Source organism: Cygnus olor, chromosome 4 (genome assembly GCF_009769625.2).
Source record: "Cygnus olor isolate bCygOlo1 chromosome 4, bCygOlo1.pri.v2, whole genome shotgun sequence".
NCBI lineage: Eukaryota > Metazoa > Chordata > Aves > Anseriformes > Anatidae > Cygnus > Cygnus olor.
This window is the reverse complement of record NC_049172.1, coordinates 36,117,066-36,135,751: the sequence shown is the minus strand read 5'-3', so window position 1 is coordinate 36,135,751 and position 18,686 is coordinate 36,117,066. Positions and strand designations below refer to the sequence as shown.

At 37.5% G+C, this 18,686-nt stretch overlaps 1 protein-coding gene across 5 annotated transcripts in view; it reads left to right on the top strand.

The window, feature by feature from the left end:
• GAB1 (GRB2 associated binding protein 1) overlaps window positions 1–18,686 on the top strand; it is a 98,458-nt gene that overhangs the window by 66,478 nt on the left and 13,294 nt on the right. For 4 of the 5 annotated variants that reach the window (XM_040554608.1, XM_040554610.1, XM_040554609.1 and 1 more), the window contains exons 3-6: window positions 1,290–1,503; window positions 8,226–8,830; window positions 10,749–10,834; window positions 11,041–11,344. In XM_040554608.1, coding sequence (XP_040410542.1) covers window positions 1,290–1,503; window positions 8,226–8,830; window positions 10,749–10,834; window positions 11,041–11,344 — 1,209 coding nt within the window. The remainder of the gene's footprint in view (window positions 1–1,289; window positions 1,504–8,225; window positions 8,831–10,748; window positions 10,835–11,040; window positions 11,345–18,686) is intronic. The other variant, XM_040554611.1, reaches the window with a different exon arrangement.

Sequence of the window (18,686 nt, the reverse complement as noted above, 5' to 3'; positions counted from 1 at the left end):
GTCAGGTCCAGCCTTCTATAAAAGCTTCTCGTAGGTTATCCTACCTTTTCAGGTAGGCTGAGTTGAGAAACTTTGGTACATCTAGACTTATTCCACCTGCATGTGTGTGGTGGGATTTAATTTCTGAGCCTGTGTAAGTGCTAGGGAAGTTCAAAGCAAATACTGCTATTCCTATTTCCACATTTAAATCACTTGTACCTTGTGTACACAGAACTGTAAGCAGATGGGCTATATTCTGGTCTGTTCATCTGGTGTCTACCAGGATAGTGCTGGGGAGCAGAAGCTGGATGAAGTTATTATGTAGTCCATACCTGGCCCATGAGCTTTAAAGGAGCAGCTTCGCTTGGATAATATGTTCATTTAAACAGTGTTCATAATCAGTGTCTGTTCATGGGATGCACAAAATGGAAAGGACAATGAGTTGCAAGTATGCGGGAGCCTTGATAATTAAGGAATAGTTGGTTTAATTATGTTGTTCTTAGTCTATGAATCATTGAAACAATGCAAAAAATAAAACGAGTGTTTGATAATGTCAATATTTTCCAGTATCCCAGGTAATTTAATAGTCAGGAGAGGAAAAAAAAAAAGGCTAGTATATATATGAATAGGAATATAGAAAAATTACAATGCCTTAAAAAAAGGCATAACCACATTTACTGTACTAAAATATAAAGTTGGTGTATGTAATGAGGGGTGCCTAGAGGAACAGGGTAGCTATTGTGTCTCTATTTTAGCCATAAGGAATCTTCCATTGCAAAAGCAGCATCTTTCCTGTTGCTTTTCAGCTATTGAGAGAGCCCAGTTCTCAAAGGGTGACTAATCTGAAATGAAGTGACCTTGGTCGCTAAGGGATGAAAATATCTGTGTCTATCTATATATATGCAAGTGCTGACTCAGGTTTTGAAATTCAAGTAATAAGCTATGAGCCTGTGTCTGCTCTTGATTAAAACAATAGAATTGTGTTCTTAGCTGTTTTAGTGGAGCTGTCAGCATCTTTGTTTTTTCTGTGACTCAAAAACAGGTTAAATAAGTCATACAGCCAAGGCATAACGTCTATTACCAAGGCAAAATTAAGAGTTTGATTGCAGTTTGAAAAAATATGAAGAGATTACAGGGATTTAAAGATAAATACAAATGTTAGTATCCAGGACTAAGGTTTTCTTATGTCCACTGACTTTACAATGTTGAATTTAAAAACAATACAAACTTACGTTGTGTTAATAAATGTTTTTGTAGTGTTGTAAGACCATTTCTTCATTGTACCAAGTGCTATGCTTTTGTGTTTGCAGATGCTGTGAAGCCACCGGTCAGTTCTTTACAAGCATCTGCTGAGTTACCCTTGCCTGTCAACACTTCACCGCCTTCCATGCAAGCAGAATCTTCCCTACCTCCTCCTTATCAGCTTATTAATATCCCCCCACTAGAGTCTTCCTCTGGTCAAGAAGATCCTCAAGACTACCTACTGCTAATAAACTGCCAGAGTAAAAAACCTGAACCTGTGAGGTAAGTTATGTTGTTTTTCTAATAACACTTATTTGTACAGGCCAAGGATATTTGTGCTAAAAGCACTTCTTTCTTGTTGAGTCGCCACAGATTTGGATGCCTGTGAACTGTGGGGGAAGTTGCTGATAACTTTGCTTCTCCTCTTTTTCTGCTTCAACTTCTTGAAGCACTACTAAGTTGTTTGAGCACTAGGCCCGTGTTGCATTCTTGAAAAGAAATCACCAATCTGAGGCATCAAATGAATGCAGTGGTTCCAGGCTGAATCAAACGCACATATATTTCTAACTGCTACTTATAACTTAAATAGATGTGCAGCACCTTCTGCATAGGAGGATGTGATATTTACAGTAACTACCTGGGAAATGTCACTGTATTTTTTCCAGAATGGATCATGGTGGCAACCCCAAGGAGTTAGTGAAATCTATATACTTTGAGATGTAAAAGCAAACAAGCAAGCAAAAAACTTGACTGGGTGAGGAGGCCCTGGGGAGCCTCACCTGACTTTGAAGTTGGCTCTATTTAGAGGTATTGGAAGAGCTGGAGCAGATAATCTCCAGAACTCCTTCGAACCTCGAATATTATCTGGGAGAAAGTTATAAGTCTCTTGAAAGCTGCTTTTCTGCAGTAATTTAAAATGAAATATGCTGAGGGTATTTGCAGTTTAAGAAACAAAATAGCATATTCTTTTTGTGATAGCAAGAAAACATATTGAAGGCTGAGGAAAGCTTCCTTTGAAAAGTGTTTTTGTGAGCATTTCGCATACTCCCTTAGGGCCATATCTTTAGTGGCGGTGCCTTCTTCCTCAGCACCTTGATGCTCTGCCAGTTTTACCTGTGCCATGTGCTCTCTGCTCCCTTGGCATTTTTAACTTGCTCTGTTGTGCCTGAGGAGTTTCCTGCTCCGTTCACCAATGATTGCATGGTAGGCAAGTATGCACTCCTCACAGTCTTCATTATAAAACGGAGGAATGAGCCTACAGTTCCCCCGGTGTATGGAATGTGCAGCTTACAGGCAGCACGGCATGCCCCAAAGCATCCTGTAGAGAAAAGGAAACACAGAGTCTGACTTGAGTGGTGGTTACATGCTTAGTGATGTTCAGAAGCTGATGGTGCCTGGGAGGTATGTAGTTTTTCCCCAAAAAAATAATCAAAAAGTTTGGTTCCGTTTCCATAATGGCTTGGCAAAGCAGTCTCTGCTCATTTCAGAGCCCTGACTCATCAGAAATGTCTGAGTGCCCATTTGTTTCTGCAAGGGATGGGCACAGAGTGGATTTCCAGTACCAAATGAAGAGGGTTTTTTTTTTTTTTGAGTTATCAAGGCTGGGATATGAAATTGATCTGACTTCAGCAGTTGTACAGCTTGTGGGTTAAGTAGAGACAGTGAAGTCTAAGACCATAGATGAAGGCACAAAATGGGGCAAGGTATAGAGTCCATGGATAGCCTCCAAAATTACTTGAGAAAGACATCAGTAATATAGGAGAAGAAGGTATTTGGGTGTTTGGGGAGGGTACAATGTCCAGTGGAGATAAAAATGAAAAGAGAAATGATTAAGATCTGAATGAAGTAATTGGGACTGTAGAGATGGTTTAAATGTGTTTTAAACACATGTGATACGGGCTTTCTGAATTATGTTTAAGTAAATTCACTACAGAGTTATGTCCTTTTATTAACAAGGCTTTAATAATGAAAATTCAGAATAGTAGTTACGCTGGAGTTTGTTCAACTGTAAAAAGATTGTGTGTGTCTCGTGTCTGGTACAGGTATTGTGATGGATTTGGGCCAACATATACAGGATATATAATTCCTATGGACTTAGAGCTTTATGTATCTTTGTAGCATGTTACTTAAATGGTATGTTAGAGGACACTGTTCGTTACCCCAATCTACCTCCTTGCAGGTGAAGAAGAAATACAAGTCTGCATCATTCTGCATCATTTTCCTATTGATTCCAAATTTGGAACAATTCATTTGTGTGTTTCAGGCAACCTTTATTTTAATGGGGAAGAACAGTATGCAAACATCCATTAAAAGCAAATCTTAATAAATAGGTACCGTTTACATTAAAATAATAGGTAGGTGGTGTTACTTGAGTGGTTTATTTCTGTAGTGTTTTATATTTGGATTTTCAAGCTGCCAGTATGGAAAGAGAATGTTTTCTGCTCTAATTTTGCACATTGTTTTATAGATAAGCAGGGAATGACTGAATTTGTTTTTAAAACTTTGGGGTTCTTTTACAGGTGAGGTGGGTAACTGAGAAACACAGAGATTGTGGCCAACCTGCCTGTTCAGATTTTTTTGGAGTTCTTGTGTTTCAGAACAAATAATTTCGAAATGCTTCCTTATGGTGTCATGCAATACACCACATAGTGTTGTGAGATGATTTTGGACACAGTACTTGCAGTTATAATTATCATGCTGTATTTTGTCTAAAATAGTTTTATGCTCTGATCACTGTTGGCTTGAGAAAGAGTATTGTTCAACTGTAGCATTTAGTGTGATTGTGACGTTCATATTTGGATCATAAATTAGAAAATTAAGCCAAACACTGTTTCCGAAACCCTTATTGTTCTGGCTCATTCAAGATGTATATGGAAATAATGCTGTCTTCCTCATTTTTCTTATGTTTATGAACCAGCCAAGGGTCACCCTTTATCTCTGAAGAAGGGCAGGAATACCTTCTCTTAGAAGATTTTGAAAGTAAAAAGATTCCACTGCAGTGAGTGAACAGTAGCTGTTCTCGGAACGTGTGTGAGAATTTCATCACAGAGCCATTAACTTGCCTGAAAATATTTGTTTCAGATACGTCTTGCATGGTGTTCTGTGAGTTTTAATAGAAGAAACTACGTAACCTTGGCTTCCATTTTCTGAAAATAGCTGTAATCACCATAGAGATGTTTTATCCACATTTTTTACTATGCTTGCTGTTTCTGTCCCAGACTGCTGGCACACAAGAGTGTTTTTGCTGCCACTTGGTTTATAGTATTCTATTTATCTATTGTGTTGATTCCTGCAGATGCAAAAAGAATCAGCTTGAAAGGATGACCGGCAAAGCCAGATCATACCCAGCATATTCCAAAATGGGAGATTGCTCCTCAGACTAAAACATTTTGAAATCTTTTCTCCTCAGTCTCTGTCAACAATTAGTTTTTAGTACATGGCAATGGACTTGCTTGTTTTGCCCCCAATATCCCACCTCTGCTCTGTGAGTCTTAATGCACAGTCCTTGTGGACCAGCTGGCTACACAATTATCTCTTCTTAGTACTGAGTAAGGAATAGTTTGGCCACTTAGTGTAATCTGCAGATGCGATGCACACATCTGCAAACACTGAGTTCATTAGTTATCCTCTGCTTATAAAGAGGGTTAGTAGTTTTTGTTGTTATATCAGATTTTGCCTTTTATTTTAATCTGAACTGCAAAGAAACCTTAATACTTACCTTATTAACCAAAAGTTAGTGGAGTGTTTAAGTCAACTGATGAGTTTTTTGGTGTTGTTGAAAACATAGCAGAAGTCATCAAGCATCCTGTATCAGAAGTTCTTAAAATAAAATCTGTCGTGGATCTGTGGTCCTAATCTAACTTTCCTTGAGCTAACATGAATCAAATATAGAGTTAGATTTTCGAAATGGTATATGTTCTTCTTGTCATGATCAGTAGTTAATACTGACTTGTGAAATCTATTTGAACCTCAAAGGCTGAATTCCATCTTCATTTTGGCATAAACTGCTTTCTCAGACTGTCTTCAAATTTTTGCTCTTGCAAAATCAGATTGGTTGCAACACATTCATATTTTGAAAACTATTTCAATAGACTAGGAATTTGATTCCAAAAGATTTCATTTCAAAATCTGAAGTAAATCAGAAAAGCCCTCTTGTAATGAGCAATGTGTACTGCTGCCATCAGCTAAGCAATTGACTGGTCTGGCTGCTTTGTGTCAGTTTTTGAAAGTCTTATGTTTTCACAACTGCTTTTGGTCAAGAAAGAAGCAGCAGCATTTACGGACACCCGGAAGAACTCCTAAATGTTGCTTCCACACGATTGGTAATGCTTAAGCGATGGCATCGTACATGTGCTGTAGTTGCATCTTGAGCTTTGGATATATACCCCTGCATGTTGTACTTATTTAGAATCAAATATAACTTGGCATCATTATAATATGTCTTCATGTCTGTAAAACCACCGTAGTGCCTAGAACTGATAAGATTTTTAAGGACATGTGCTCTGCTTTTGTGTGTGAAAATGTTTATAGGTTGTTTGAGTTCTGGTGCATGGCTAAATGGGTGGAAGTGATCCCAGTACACGTACAAGCCAATAATTGAAAAATAAGATTGAGTCAACCCTTTTTTTGATTAAGTGCACTTCTGTACTCCTTTTGTAAGATATATGGTAGTATTTATGTGATTTCTGTAGTTTTGGGAATTCTTTCGTATAAAGATATATCATGGTCAACTAGAATTAAAATTCTGGCTCTACAATTAATTGTCGATGTCCAGCTTCTCTAGACTGCCCACTTTATTTTTGTAACATATAAAATACAGATCACAATCCATCCTGTATTTGCTTAAGTACAATGAATGTGAATTTTGCTGTGAGTTTGGCCCAGATGAATACCACAGAACTAGAAGAGTGTCTTGAAAGTAAGGAGCTTTTGAATTAATCCTTAAAATAGAGAGCAAGGACTGCATCAGAGGCGAAGCACAGAGTGTTACTACTCACTATGTTCACAATTTGTAAAGCGCTCTGTAACCTTATGTACGTCCTTCAGTCCTATGTGCTGTATTTTTTTGCAGTGGTGTTAAATTTCCAGTGGTTCATTACTCAACTTTTGAAGCTCTGAGGCAAAGGAAGTAAACTGTTAGCAAAGAAGAGATACATGTTTTTGATGGTTGGCAATGTAAGGAATATAAGATTCACTTCCTTGGTTTTGCCAAGGGTAAATACTTAATGGGAACATTTTTTGGGGAATTCCTATTAAACTAAATGCAGATTAATGTTCAGAGACAGAAGCTAATTCTGACCATTGAGCGAGAACTTAAACTACATTAAAAATAGTAACCAGAGCAAAATTAGTATATTAAAAAATAAAAAAATAAAAAGTGCAAAAACCAAGCTAATAGAAATAAATGTCATAATTAAAGCCAGAGAAAACATCTCATAGGCTATTCAGGCTGATGGAAGATAGCATCTGTGCTATTAAATACAGTAAAAAAGATGTGCTAAATGACTGGCCTTTTTTTTTGACTGCAAATGTCCACTCTAAGCTAATCGCATCAGTTCCCGTGATAGCTGGTGGAGAGAGGCACTTTAAGAGTGTTTCATCATTTTGGAGTAGATATTAAAGAAGTATGGGTTGTTTCACCCTATATCCATTTCTCCAATGACTACAGAGGAAACGTAAGTGAATAGTTAAACTTGGATTCCTTTCTCCTCAGGTTAGTAGAACCCTGTGAGATAAATCCAGCTGTCCCTTCAGTTAAAAAAAAATAAAAATAAAAATGTGATCTTACCGACAATTTGAAATTTGAATGTTAAGTTCTAGTTCTGGTCACTTTTAGAATTTCTAGGATGAGAGTCTTTTAAGGGAAAAAATGCTTCTGGTGGTACTCATACTGTTGACTTCTGTATTTTGTTCCTCAGAAGCTTTGCAAACTGCGTGGTCCAGTTGCTTAATATAAGTAGTAATATGAGTAGTATAGCAGCTATTCCTTGATGCATACACATGCTGAAATATTTACATACGTATGTATACACAAGCACAATCATATAGTCCTGTGGTAATTAAAAAGGGAGTTAAGGTAAAATAAACTGTATGGACTGCATTAACTTCACCTCTGTATTTTTGCTGTTGTCTTGACATGGATTTAAGCAAGGAATAAGACTTGGAATTTCTCTGCCATGTGGAGCAATGTAACTGGGGAGGCTTACATACCATCCCACCTCCTCCTCCCACCAGAAAAAAAGAAATCGCAGGTTTTGGCATTCCATGTTGGTTAGTACCAGTATTAATGAGTGCAATTCTCATTGAAGATCGAAGTTGCTAAGAAATCAAAGGCAAACCACTATGCAGTTTTATCTAACAGCACTGCTTTGTGTTCAAGACAAAACACTCTGTTGCACACATTGTATGGATTTGTTGCCCCAAAGAGCAGTCTGTCTTCCTCTTATCTCAGTTTTTCTTTCTTCCTTTCCTGATTTATGTATTTTGAATCAGTGTTATATGGTCAGTACATAACTTGAGGCACAAACTTTAGGGCATTGCAAGCAGTCATATTCGATCGTTTTTTTCATGCTGGTTAGAACTGGCAAGTATTGTGAACCCAAGGATTGAGTGCATTTTCACCTTAAGCACATCAAAGTGCTGCTAGTTCACAGGATGGGTTAAAATAAAAATCCTTCAACCCCTAAACAAACTCTGCTTTAGTTTGGCTTGGTATCTTCCTGGAAATCACTTGCTTTATGAAACATCAACTTGTTGAGCTGTTACTAAAGCTGCACACTTGTGTTGTTACCTGTTTCACGTGCATGGGTTTGTATACATGTAATCACTTAGGATTCTGCTTAAATACTACTGTTTGTTTAATAGTTAGGTTCCTGCATCTCAGTTTGAAAAAGTTGGAAGAGGCTGCTACACTTTTCAGTTGTTTATATGTTGTCTTTATTGTGTCTAATGTTTGTTTTCTTTGTATGTTCATCAATGTTTTAATCTCTTCATCTCCTGTGTAGATCTCATGCTGACTCTGCAAAATCCAGCTCTTCTGAAACAGACTGCAATGATAACGTGCCCTCCCACAAAAATCCTGCTCCATCAGTGAGCAAGCACGCTGTGAATGGCTTTTTTCAGCAGCAAGGTGTCTATGACTCTCCTCCTTCTCGTACTGGACTGGCATTGGCAGATTCCAGCCTTTATAACCTGCCTAGGAGTTATTCACAGGATGTTCTACCGAAGGCAGCATCTCCAACTGGGACTGATGCAGAAGGAGAGCAGCACGTTTTCAACACGCCATCAGCAACATCTTTGTTAGATGCACAGTTGAGACACATCTCCATTAGTTATGACATTCCCCCCACACCTGGAGGTACTTACCAGATTCCACGAACTTTTCCGGAAGGAACAATGTCTCAGACATCAAAACTAGAGACTATTCCAGATATTCCTCCACCTCGGCCACCAAAACCTCACCACGCTGCAGATCGATCTCCTGTGGAAACATGTAGCATTACTCGTACTGCTTCAGATACTGATAGTAGTTATTGCATCCCTACAGCAGGAATGCCACCCTCACGCAGTAATACCATTTCAACTGTAGATTTGAATATCTTTCGTAAAGGTTAGTATTCCATGCTTTACTTTGCATTTCCAGATTTTGTGTTAAACGATACTAATCTTGTGAAGAAACATGTGGTATGAATGGGTTGAACAATATGGGGGTTTGTTTTGTCCTTGAAAAGCAAGTGTATGACATTTTACAAAGCACTCTATGATAGTGAGGCTTAAAACATGTAAGAAAGCAGAGAAAGAAGATTATTCAAGGAAACTGTCAAAATAGCAAAGCACAGAACATTGATACATGCTGTATATTGCACTGTGGTGTTCAGCCTTAGCTAAAAATATTGGAAGTCCTAGACATCTTCATGGTGTTAGTAGTTTTTAGAAAACAGCAGTGAAGAATTCAAAATTTTTTTTTTGCTAATAAGGTCATATAGCTGAGTTCAAAACTGCTGCTGTCTGTCCATCAGAACAGCCAAGGTAAGCTGAAAGTGTTTCACTAAGTTCAGTAGGACTTGGTGTGCATCCAGAGCTTTGAGATCAACCCTGATCTGTTTATTGGTGCTGCAAAACTTTTTCTCTCCTTGTGGTGGATATGCATACTGACATTTTAAAGCAAAATTGAAATCGTTCCTTATAGACACTTAAATGTTGGCATTTCAGACTTGCTAATGCATTTGTGTTATTGTTTTTTTCCTTCAGCAGCTGGGTATATTTATGGGTACTGGCAAATCTGGTGGAGCTACTTTTACTTAAAGACTTTGGTGTATCTTGTTTTTCTGCCTGTTTGTTTGTTCCCATTCTTGTGTTCTCAGAGAACTTGGTGTTACAGAGAGCAGTTGCAGTTGTATTAACAACTCTTGGGATAAGATTTTGATTTCTTTCAGGTTCTTGAGACAAGTGGGCCTAAAGCTGTTATTTTTAAAGAAATTGTCAAATGGTTAGAGCTGATGCTAATGTTTGAGGGGATTTTAAAGAATTGAGTTGTATTACCTATGGGATGGGAGGCAGAAATGAGGAAGGAGACAGGCACAAGGCTTTTGCAGGAGGCAATATACAGAAGGGGCATGGTTGTACAGGCACTCAGATATTATTCAATTTGTCATTCTTTTTTTTAGGCTAGGTGCAGTGGTATTGGTGGACTCCTGCTCTACTTTGCTTTAAATGAGCAAAATGGAAGATGATAAATAATTTTGCTTTAAAACTGAGATTATTGAAGCTGAGATTATTAGCTTCAGGAAAAGTAGCCTTCCTGAAAATGTTCTTTTAATTTGACACTCAATAGTAGAAGTGTTTATTTTTCCTTCCAAGTAAAAATCTTTTTTTCTAAAAAAAATAAAAAAAAAATAAAAATCCTCCTCTTCTTCTTAATGTGGGCTGTCAAGAGCCAGGACCCTGAAAAGCATGACATCTTTGTTTCTGTAGATGTTCATTCAAACTGAAAAACCCTGGAGATCCTAACAGGGGAACTGAGGGGGTGGGGGGCAGGGGCTACATGAGAGGAATTTACCTGTTATTGCACTGGATTAAATGGTGTTGAATCAGCACTTTCCAAGGGTCAGAAAAAGTATTCAGTCAGAAAAATTCTCTCTAGACCTTAAATTACATCTGTTGTTCATTTATTTTAGAATAGGTTTCTCATGAGGGCCCTGTATCTCAAAACCCGCTCTTACGTTAAATTCTTAATGCCTGTCTATTTGAAAGGAAGAATTAGCTGGTTCTTTAAAAGGAAAAATTACTGTTGCTTTTCCTGCCATGGAAAACATTACTATAAGATTTTCAAGTTGACTGGTAAGTGCTAAGTTTGTTTATGAATACAGTCATCTCAAGTATATAGATAAAAATCTGTTGGCCACAACTTCAGGAGTTGTGTTTGCACGGTCTCAGAAGCAGACAGTAAATAACAGGCTCTGGATGCCTGGTGCCAAGTGACAGGAACAGGGATGATACATAGCCACTTTCTCTTCTTGTTTCTTTAGAAATTAGTTCTCAAGACTGTTATGATATTCCACGAACGTTTCCGAATGACAGATCTAATTCACTGGAGGGCTTCCATAACCACTTTGTAAGTATGACTTGATCTTATGAGAGATGGCAGTGACAGTGCTTGAATGCTTTTTGTTCCCATGTAAGAAGGCAAGCCGTACGGTGTTTGTGTTTTTTCAATTTCAAAAGAATATATTAATCTGAGTAGATTAGGTTAAGAGATTCATATGATTCACAGCTGATTGCATAACTTATTTTGTTAAAGGAAATATATGTTAATTCTAGAAAAACAGAAGCATGTTGACAGTGGGAAGTGTTTCAAGTGAAGAACTAGATGAAAATTATGTCCCAATGAATCCCAACTCTCCTCCACGACAGCATTCCAGCAGCTTCACTGAACCCATCCAGGAAACAAATTATGTACCAATGACACCAGGCACGTTTGATTTTCCGTTATTTGGAAAGCAAGTCCCTCCTCCTGCTCACATGGGTTTCAGGTCCAGTCCAAAGACCCCTCCCAGACGGTCAGTGCCTGTTGCAGAATGTGAGCCACCGCCAGTGGATCGGAACCTCAAACCAGACAGAAAAGGTGAGGAAAATGTCCAATAGAAGTTTACTCTTATCATCTAATAAAATAGCTCTTGCAACTTCTGATCAGTGGAAAATGATCTCTTTCAGATATTGCAACAATTTTTATCCTATTAGGTATCCATACAATAAAAGAGTTCTAGATTGTTTCTTAAGGATGTTAAAACATTACAGTAACAATACCAAATACAAGCATAGGTTTAAATTTAATTTCTGTAGTTATTAATCAAAAATTAGCATAGAATTGCCAACACGCAGAAGTTTGAGTTTAGTCTTTGCGCAGAGAGGACAGCCAACTTACCATGAAGAGAGCACACAAGGAACTATATAGAATAAGAATATATAGGCATAATAACGCTTGGTACAGGAGCAGCACACATTTCCATTATATGATGTAAAAATTAATAACTATTTTAGGTATTTGCTTTTGATGTCAACGTTGTTAGCAATTATATAAGAGAAGATTTGTATATTGTGTGCTTTATAGCCCTATTTAAAGTATGTAGTAGTCATAGAATAATTCTTACAAATGCGTTTGAGTGAAGGAAAAAAACAGATTGAAGGAAGTGTTAACCAGTAAGTACATAATGTTAAACCTTCATTTCAGTTTGTAAAAGCAAGGAAAATCACTTGATGTTAGGGCTGCCTAGTGCTTAAGTGGTAGCAGCCACACAGGGCAGTTGCAGGAAGATGTTTAACGTGGGCTACGAGGTTACCATATAGGTTTTCCTTGGGATCCAAATGGGAGAAGGAAACTGCTAATTCCAGCCAATTGGTAAGGTATGTTCGCTGTATTGCACAAGCTCGATGGCATGCTTGCATTGCTATTTGTATAAACTGCAGTAAGTGAAAGCATATGAGCCTAGATTTTGAATTTCGTTGCCTTTATAGACTGTGATAGATTAAACAGTCATAAATCAAAAATAAAAGTGGTTTTATGTGGGAATATTTTGAAGAGCTGAATGTGTGAGAGAGAACCGTTAAAAGTTTGAGGGTGCTGCAACAACTTCAATGACAAAACTGAAAAAAAAAATAATTTGTAGATGCCCCACCAAAGCTATCCTTAAAACAAAACAAAACCACTCTTAAACATAGTGCACTGGGTTTACTTTGCCTTAAAATATGGATTATTTAGGTGACTGGTGGTATTAACCAATAGATACTATGTGTTCAGATGAAGTTATTTGTGTAGAGAATCACTGATAAATGGTTTAGACTTCCCAGTCAATATGAAATGTTTTATCAGCCTATCAGAAATGCCTAAATTGTAGAAGAGGGAACTCAAGAAATTTAGGTCAGATGTCTGCACTACTTTGTATTTGAGTAAGTTGTCTTTGTAGAATTATGTTTAGGAAAAGAAAGTATTTAGATTTAGAGTGGCTGGTTTGAATTTGGAGAAAAATTAATGTCATAATCAGATGATCCAAAATATTAACCAAATAAAACTTTATATGGACATTTTTTTCCATTAAGTGAAAACAGCCTGTAAATCAGTGCATTGGACAGTATCATTATGATATAGATGATCTCAGTGTAAAACGGGAAGTGTCACGTCTCATTCTGACTGTCCATGTTCAGAAAATGAAATATGTCCTTTTTCAAAACCTTGGCAATCTTCATGTGCCTAATTGTTTCAGTGTTAGCAGACAGTAGATCTGTTTTATTTTTAAGAAATACTGGACAGTAACAGATTGAAACACGATACTGGAAAATATTCTCGAAATAAACACTGAATTGCTTGAAAATATTTTCCCTGACTGGCCGGTTTGTGTATTTTACTGATAAAATGCTTGACCTTCAAAACTACTTAATTTTTATGTTGAAAAGCTTGGTTGGTGATGCCAAGCAGTCACATTGGTGTCTGCTGAGGAAGCGTTGCTATTCTTGCATCTCTCTTCTTGAAACTAAGTTAGTGTTTTACCTTTTAAAAGTGGTGTGTAAGACTTTTGCTTTGCTCCTGTCCACCAATGCTTTACAGCTAAGACAGACCTAGCCACAACAGGGAACAGATGTTTAGATATACTAACACATCTCTTAATGAGTATAGAGGTGCCCGGTGTAGCTTCTATTGGCCATATTTTTGCCTGCTGACTTTTAGAAGCTGAATCACTGTAAAAGAACATGATTATTTTACGTAGTGTAGAAGATAACATCACTTTAAGGCTAGCCATGAAAGTACATATTTTGTAGTGAATGCCTAGGGTCTGAAAAAAAACACAACTCTGTGAAGATCTTGAGCTACCAAGAATGATAATGATTCTGATTTATCACCAAGGGTTTTATCTTAGTAACACATGCACTGGCTCACTCAAGTTTTATCAAGCCTACTACTGAGACTTCCATTGTTGTGAAGAGCAGATACAATGATGCATCGGGATGGTAACATTCCTATTTTAATAGCTGCTCTATGTGCAAATCACTTCTTTCAGAAATACTTTTGGGAAAATAAAACTGCAGTTAGTTTTGAACTAAAATAGGATAAAACTTCTGTTTTAGTTGGCTCCTTACCTAATGAAAGCAAGTGTATGCTTCATGTCCTGCTATGTTGCTGTTTTAGCTTTCAAGTTCTTGTAGCAACTTCTATTATAAGGTTGTTTCTGGTCATATAAATGTTTTGCAATGGTGCTATGCCACATATTAGTGCGTAAGAGGTAAAAAGTGGGCCAGTATGTTTACTAATGTCTAGGTAGACATAGGGATGAAATGGTACATAAAATAGTTAAGCTCAGGGTATTGACCTTTTTAATTTTTTTTAATATGATTGGTTCAAGAATTTTTGTTGGAAACCACCACTGCTTCTCTAGATATGATGTTACTGCCCTTACTGAGATCTGGTGTATTGGTTGTAAGGCCTCCAGGTGTATGAGGGCTGTATTGTGCTCTGTCTGAAGAAGCTGATATACTTTCTTCATTGGTTACAGACATTACTGCAAAAATTGTATTTTGCACAGCCTACAAGTAGCTATTCCTTCTTTGTAGGCATATTGAGAAATATCATCACCTTTAGCTTACTGAGCCAGAGCTAATGCTTCATGTTTCTCTGCAGGCCAGGGAAGTTTGTCAAATGCAATTTTAGCACTGAATGTCACGAAGAAATAATGCAGTGAAACTAGCACATGAAGAAGGCACTGCTTTTTATTGTCAAATGTACGTGCTTATGCATCTCCTCTATTCTACACTTGTAAGTTTACAGACGCTGTAGTTTGGCAATGGTAGCAAATGGATATGGTAACGATCGATACATGCTTGATCACTTCTGTTCTGCTATCTTTGGAGAATCATGTACTAGGCAACAAAGATCTGGCAATTTGTCTATCAGCAGCAGTGACTGAATGTGTATGTCTTCACAGCTCTGATATAAGCACCTAAACTTCTAGAGAAGTTGTTAAAATTTTCCCATTTGTGACTGAGGAATGAATTATGAAAATCAGTGATGCTGATAAACTAAATGTCAGCAAAACATATTTCTAAAAGTCGCTAAGCTACATGCACGGTGTGTGGGCACTTCTTCAGTTTTTGGAAGCCAGAAGTTCTTCAGCCTTCCCAGTAGGAGTAGCCTGAGCAGGAGGGCATGGTGCTATGAGATGCTCTGTGTCGTTTTCCTCTGTTTTCTAGAATGGCTTTCTTCTAGAGCATGGGGGGCTGGAGGGGCGGGAGAGAAAATGCGGTGCAATCTAAAGTCTTTTATGTAGTTTCACTCTTCTGGCTCACAGCTGCTTCTGTAAGTAGGGAGGGCTTCCAGTACTTTCTAGAAGTCTTGAAAGTAATTTCAAAACATGGTGTTGGTTTATGGCCCCAGTAGCTGGAATCAAAGCATTTTACTATTTCTTTAGAGAAGCATACCAAAAGGTAAGTGGTATATTACTTGGGACAAAATTGAGTGCATTTGGCCAGATGCTTTTCTTCAGTCATCTGTAAATGAATGAAAAAAAATCTTTCCTTAAAAGTGTGTGTTTTTTCAGGGTGTTGTTTTTTAATATTATATTATTATAATATGTTGTCTGCACTGATTTTGTGTTTCTGCTTTTTGGCTCTTTGGCTTGCTATGGTTGCATGTAGTCATGATGCTAAATTGGAAGCACTGTTGCTAGCAAAAGGCTTCAACTGGCATCAATGTTGCATCCATTCTTGCAATTGGGTATGTTCTCTGAGTTGTTAAAAGGCTCTGTGACTGGTTCTGCTGCAGAATGATGCTTTGGCATTTTACTTTGGGGCACTCACATGTTCCTTCTTCAAAATGCTGCTTATCAAAGAAGGAGCAGTAGAATTAAAAGTACCCAAGTGCAGTGAGGCAAGCTAAGGAAAGCTAAGGCTGCAGAGAACAGCCAGGTTCTCTTCTGCTCCACCTTGTGCTTTCCTAGGGCTCTTCAAAATATCTAAAAAGGGTTGTGATATGAGGATCCTGTGATCCCAGCCTGCTGACAGCTTGTAGGACCATAACAAACATTTTGCCACTCCACAGGGAACAATTCCGTATAGCAAAATGTCTTGAACAGGGAGGTGCCGGTTGGCTGTGCTGGCAGTCTGTGAGAAAGTTTTAAGGCCTGACAGAAGTCTGTGAGTTCAGGCAACCTTAATCTTCAATACAAATGTGGTATTTATTTGTAGATCAAGGGAAGCACATGGACGAAAACACAAAGGGTAGGGGTTTTGAATTAGGTTTCGTTGGTCAGGAGATGGCTGGAGGAGGAGTGGGCCTCTACTCCAGCTGCTGTGAAAACTCGCCTAGCTCAGCGGAGACAGTGTTTGAATGAGATGGGGTGTCTGTGTGCATGGTAATGACACCCCCAGTTGTAATTTTTTTAAGTTATTATTTTTTCAAGTTGTAATTTTTCCAACTTGAATCAAACAATTTTGTGATGGAATTTGTAGACGAATTTTCTCCTTCTGAGTCTTAGTTTGGTGCTCTGCTTAGGGTAATGTGGTAAGTTCCACTTTCGAAAGGGTAGCGTGCCTTTGTACAAAAGCGGATTTTTTTAAGGTTCTAAAAAAGAAAAATGTGAACTGTGAGCATATTGCTTAATTAACAAGTCAGGCCCACTATGGAATGAAAATCAAAAGTTAAAACTCACTTGGTTAGAGTGTAATGTTATTGATCCATAGTATTTAAAAAAACACTTTACAGAAGAAGTCAAATTTGTGCAGATACCAGTTCACGGTCATTGGGAGCTGTGATGGAACAATATATTCAGGATCAGTAAGCAAACTGCTAATGGTCAAGAACTCATGATTCCCTGTTCCTTAGATACAACATTGTACTGGATTTTGTTCCTTGTGTCTTCACTGGCAGTTACATTTATCTGAATGTCATTAGAGTTGAATTATGTTCAAGATGATTTTTAAGATTTTAATTCTTAGTCTTGGATTGAATTTCACAGCTTATTTTGCTGATGGCAAGAATAACAAATAGCTAGTGTAGTGCCTTTTCACCTTTTTTTCCCCCCCAAAAAAAGATTTGTCTTTCAACAAAAATAAATCAGAATTTTGTGTAGAGATGCTTCTTGCAACTTCAGTCCACATGATTATCTTGAAAAGAGACTGCTGCTGGCCCTGGTAATTTTAAGCCCAGCAAACAGTAAACTAGGATTTAGAGAGAGTTAGTGATGTACTCATTTCTCTTCATGCAAATAAAATACCCAGTTGCACATTAAAAGAAACAAAGCGAGAGGGGGAAAAAATTCTCAGAGTTGGTACTTGTGACTGTTTTAAAAATGTTGCTGCTTCTTGTTGAGTTAACTTAATCCGGTTGGTTTTCTTAGAGTTTTTTATCATTTAAGATGTTACGTGACATAATTTATGTGATCAAACCACACAAGTGGACTGCTTATAAAAATCTGACTGTCTTTTCCGTAAGTATTCGTGAGCATCTCCCAAACAGATTAACCTCATAAATTTTGTTTTCCAAAGTACGTTTAAAAGTGTAGGCCGGCTTTGAAGAGAGAGTTATGCACAGAACTTCCACATGTGACAGGAAGCATCTGCCCTATTCTGGCCACCATACGACCCACTGTGATGCTTCTGGATGACAGTCATAATCACCCCTTGCAGTAATTCAGTATGATCCTTTAAAAATTTCAAGCAAAATCCTTACTTGTTAAGGAAATTAAGAACCCTCATTAATAATGAAGTTCAGTTATAAATAGCCTAGTGAACAGTTGCCTTGTTAAATATTTACATGTGTTGGGTTGGACAATGTGAACATAGTATACATCCTGATATAGCAGGAGCACCACACCAGCATCCTGAAATAAAACTTAAGAAAAACAATTGAAACATTTGTGACAACAGGAGATAAGACTTACTTTAAAAACAATGGAAAAGAGGAGGAGAAAAGTGGGAGAGGTCTAAAAGAAGTTGGCAACACTACAGAGTTCCACACTATTATGGTAGTTGCATATTCTTAAATGAAATATCACTTAGGCTCCAGGACAAGTAAGCAATATAAAATTGTGAATGATGGTTTTAATCCATAGGAAGAACAAAAATGAAGATCTGAGGAATAAGCAACTAATTTTCATTATGACTTTTCAGAGCAGAAGTACTCTTCATTTTGTTTTAAGAAATCCAAGCACTTAATTGTTCTATTTAGTCTTGGAAGCTACACTTACTATTTGTTCTGTTTAAGAATTTTAAAAAAATAACACTTTGGAGGATGTTTTGATGTTTTCTCAGAGTCCCTAAAGCAGGATGAATACAAATTTACTGATTCTTCCCCCAAGCTCCAAAGCCTTCTTCCACATATAGTACTTCAAGAGTATTATACTTCCTCCATGGCAGTACTAAATTACTTCTGTGAGGCTAGTTTTTTGGTTACAAGCTTTAAATGAACTTAATAATACCTTGCTATGGTCCGCCAGTCCTTAACTTGCAGCTGTGATTGGTCTCAGAAAATGTTGAAACAGCAAATAATTCCGAGACTTTCTTGGATAGCTACATTACAGCTGTAAATGAAGCTATAACTTATTGGATGTAATGGTTTTAAAAAATTTAACATCTTTTCTAAAGACAAACTGCAAGAATTACTCTGGTACCAGTTGTAGAGATGGTATTGTAGAACTTCAGAGGTCCTAGGGAGAGCAGGAGCAGGAGAATACTGGTGATACCCCTCTATATTTTTCCTCTCCTCATTTTTTTCTTTCTTCCCTGTATTTTAATGCCTGTTTAAGCAAACATTTTTTATATACATAGTCCTGCTATCCCTTTAGCATTTTTTATAGGTTTTACATTAGGCTTGATTTTTTTGAAGGAACAAGTTGCTCCGTTTTTCAGTTTTCATTAAAAAAATAAAAGTGAAAGCAATCTTAAGCAGTGTCCCTTGGACTTCATACATCTTAGTACAGCTT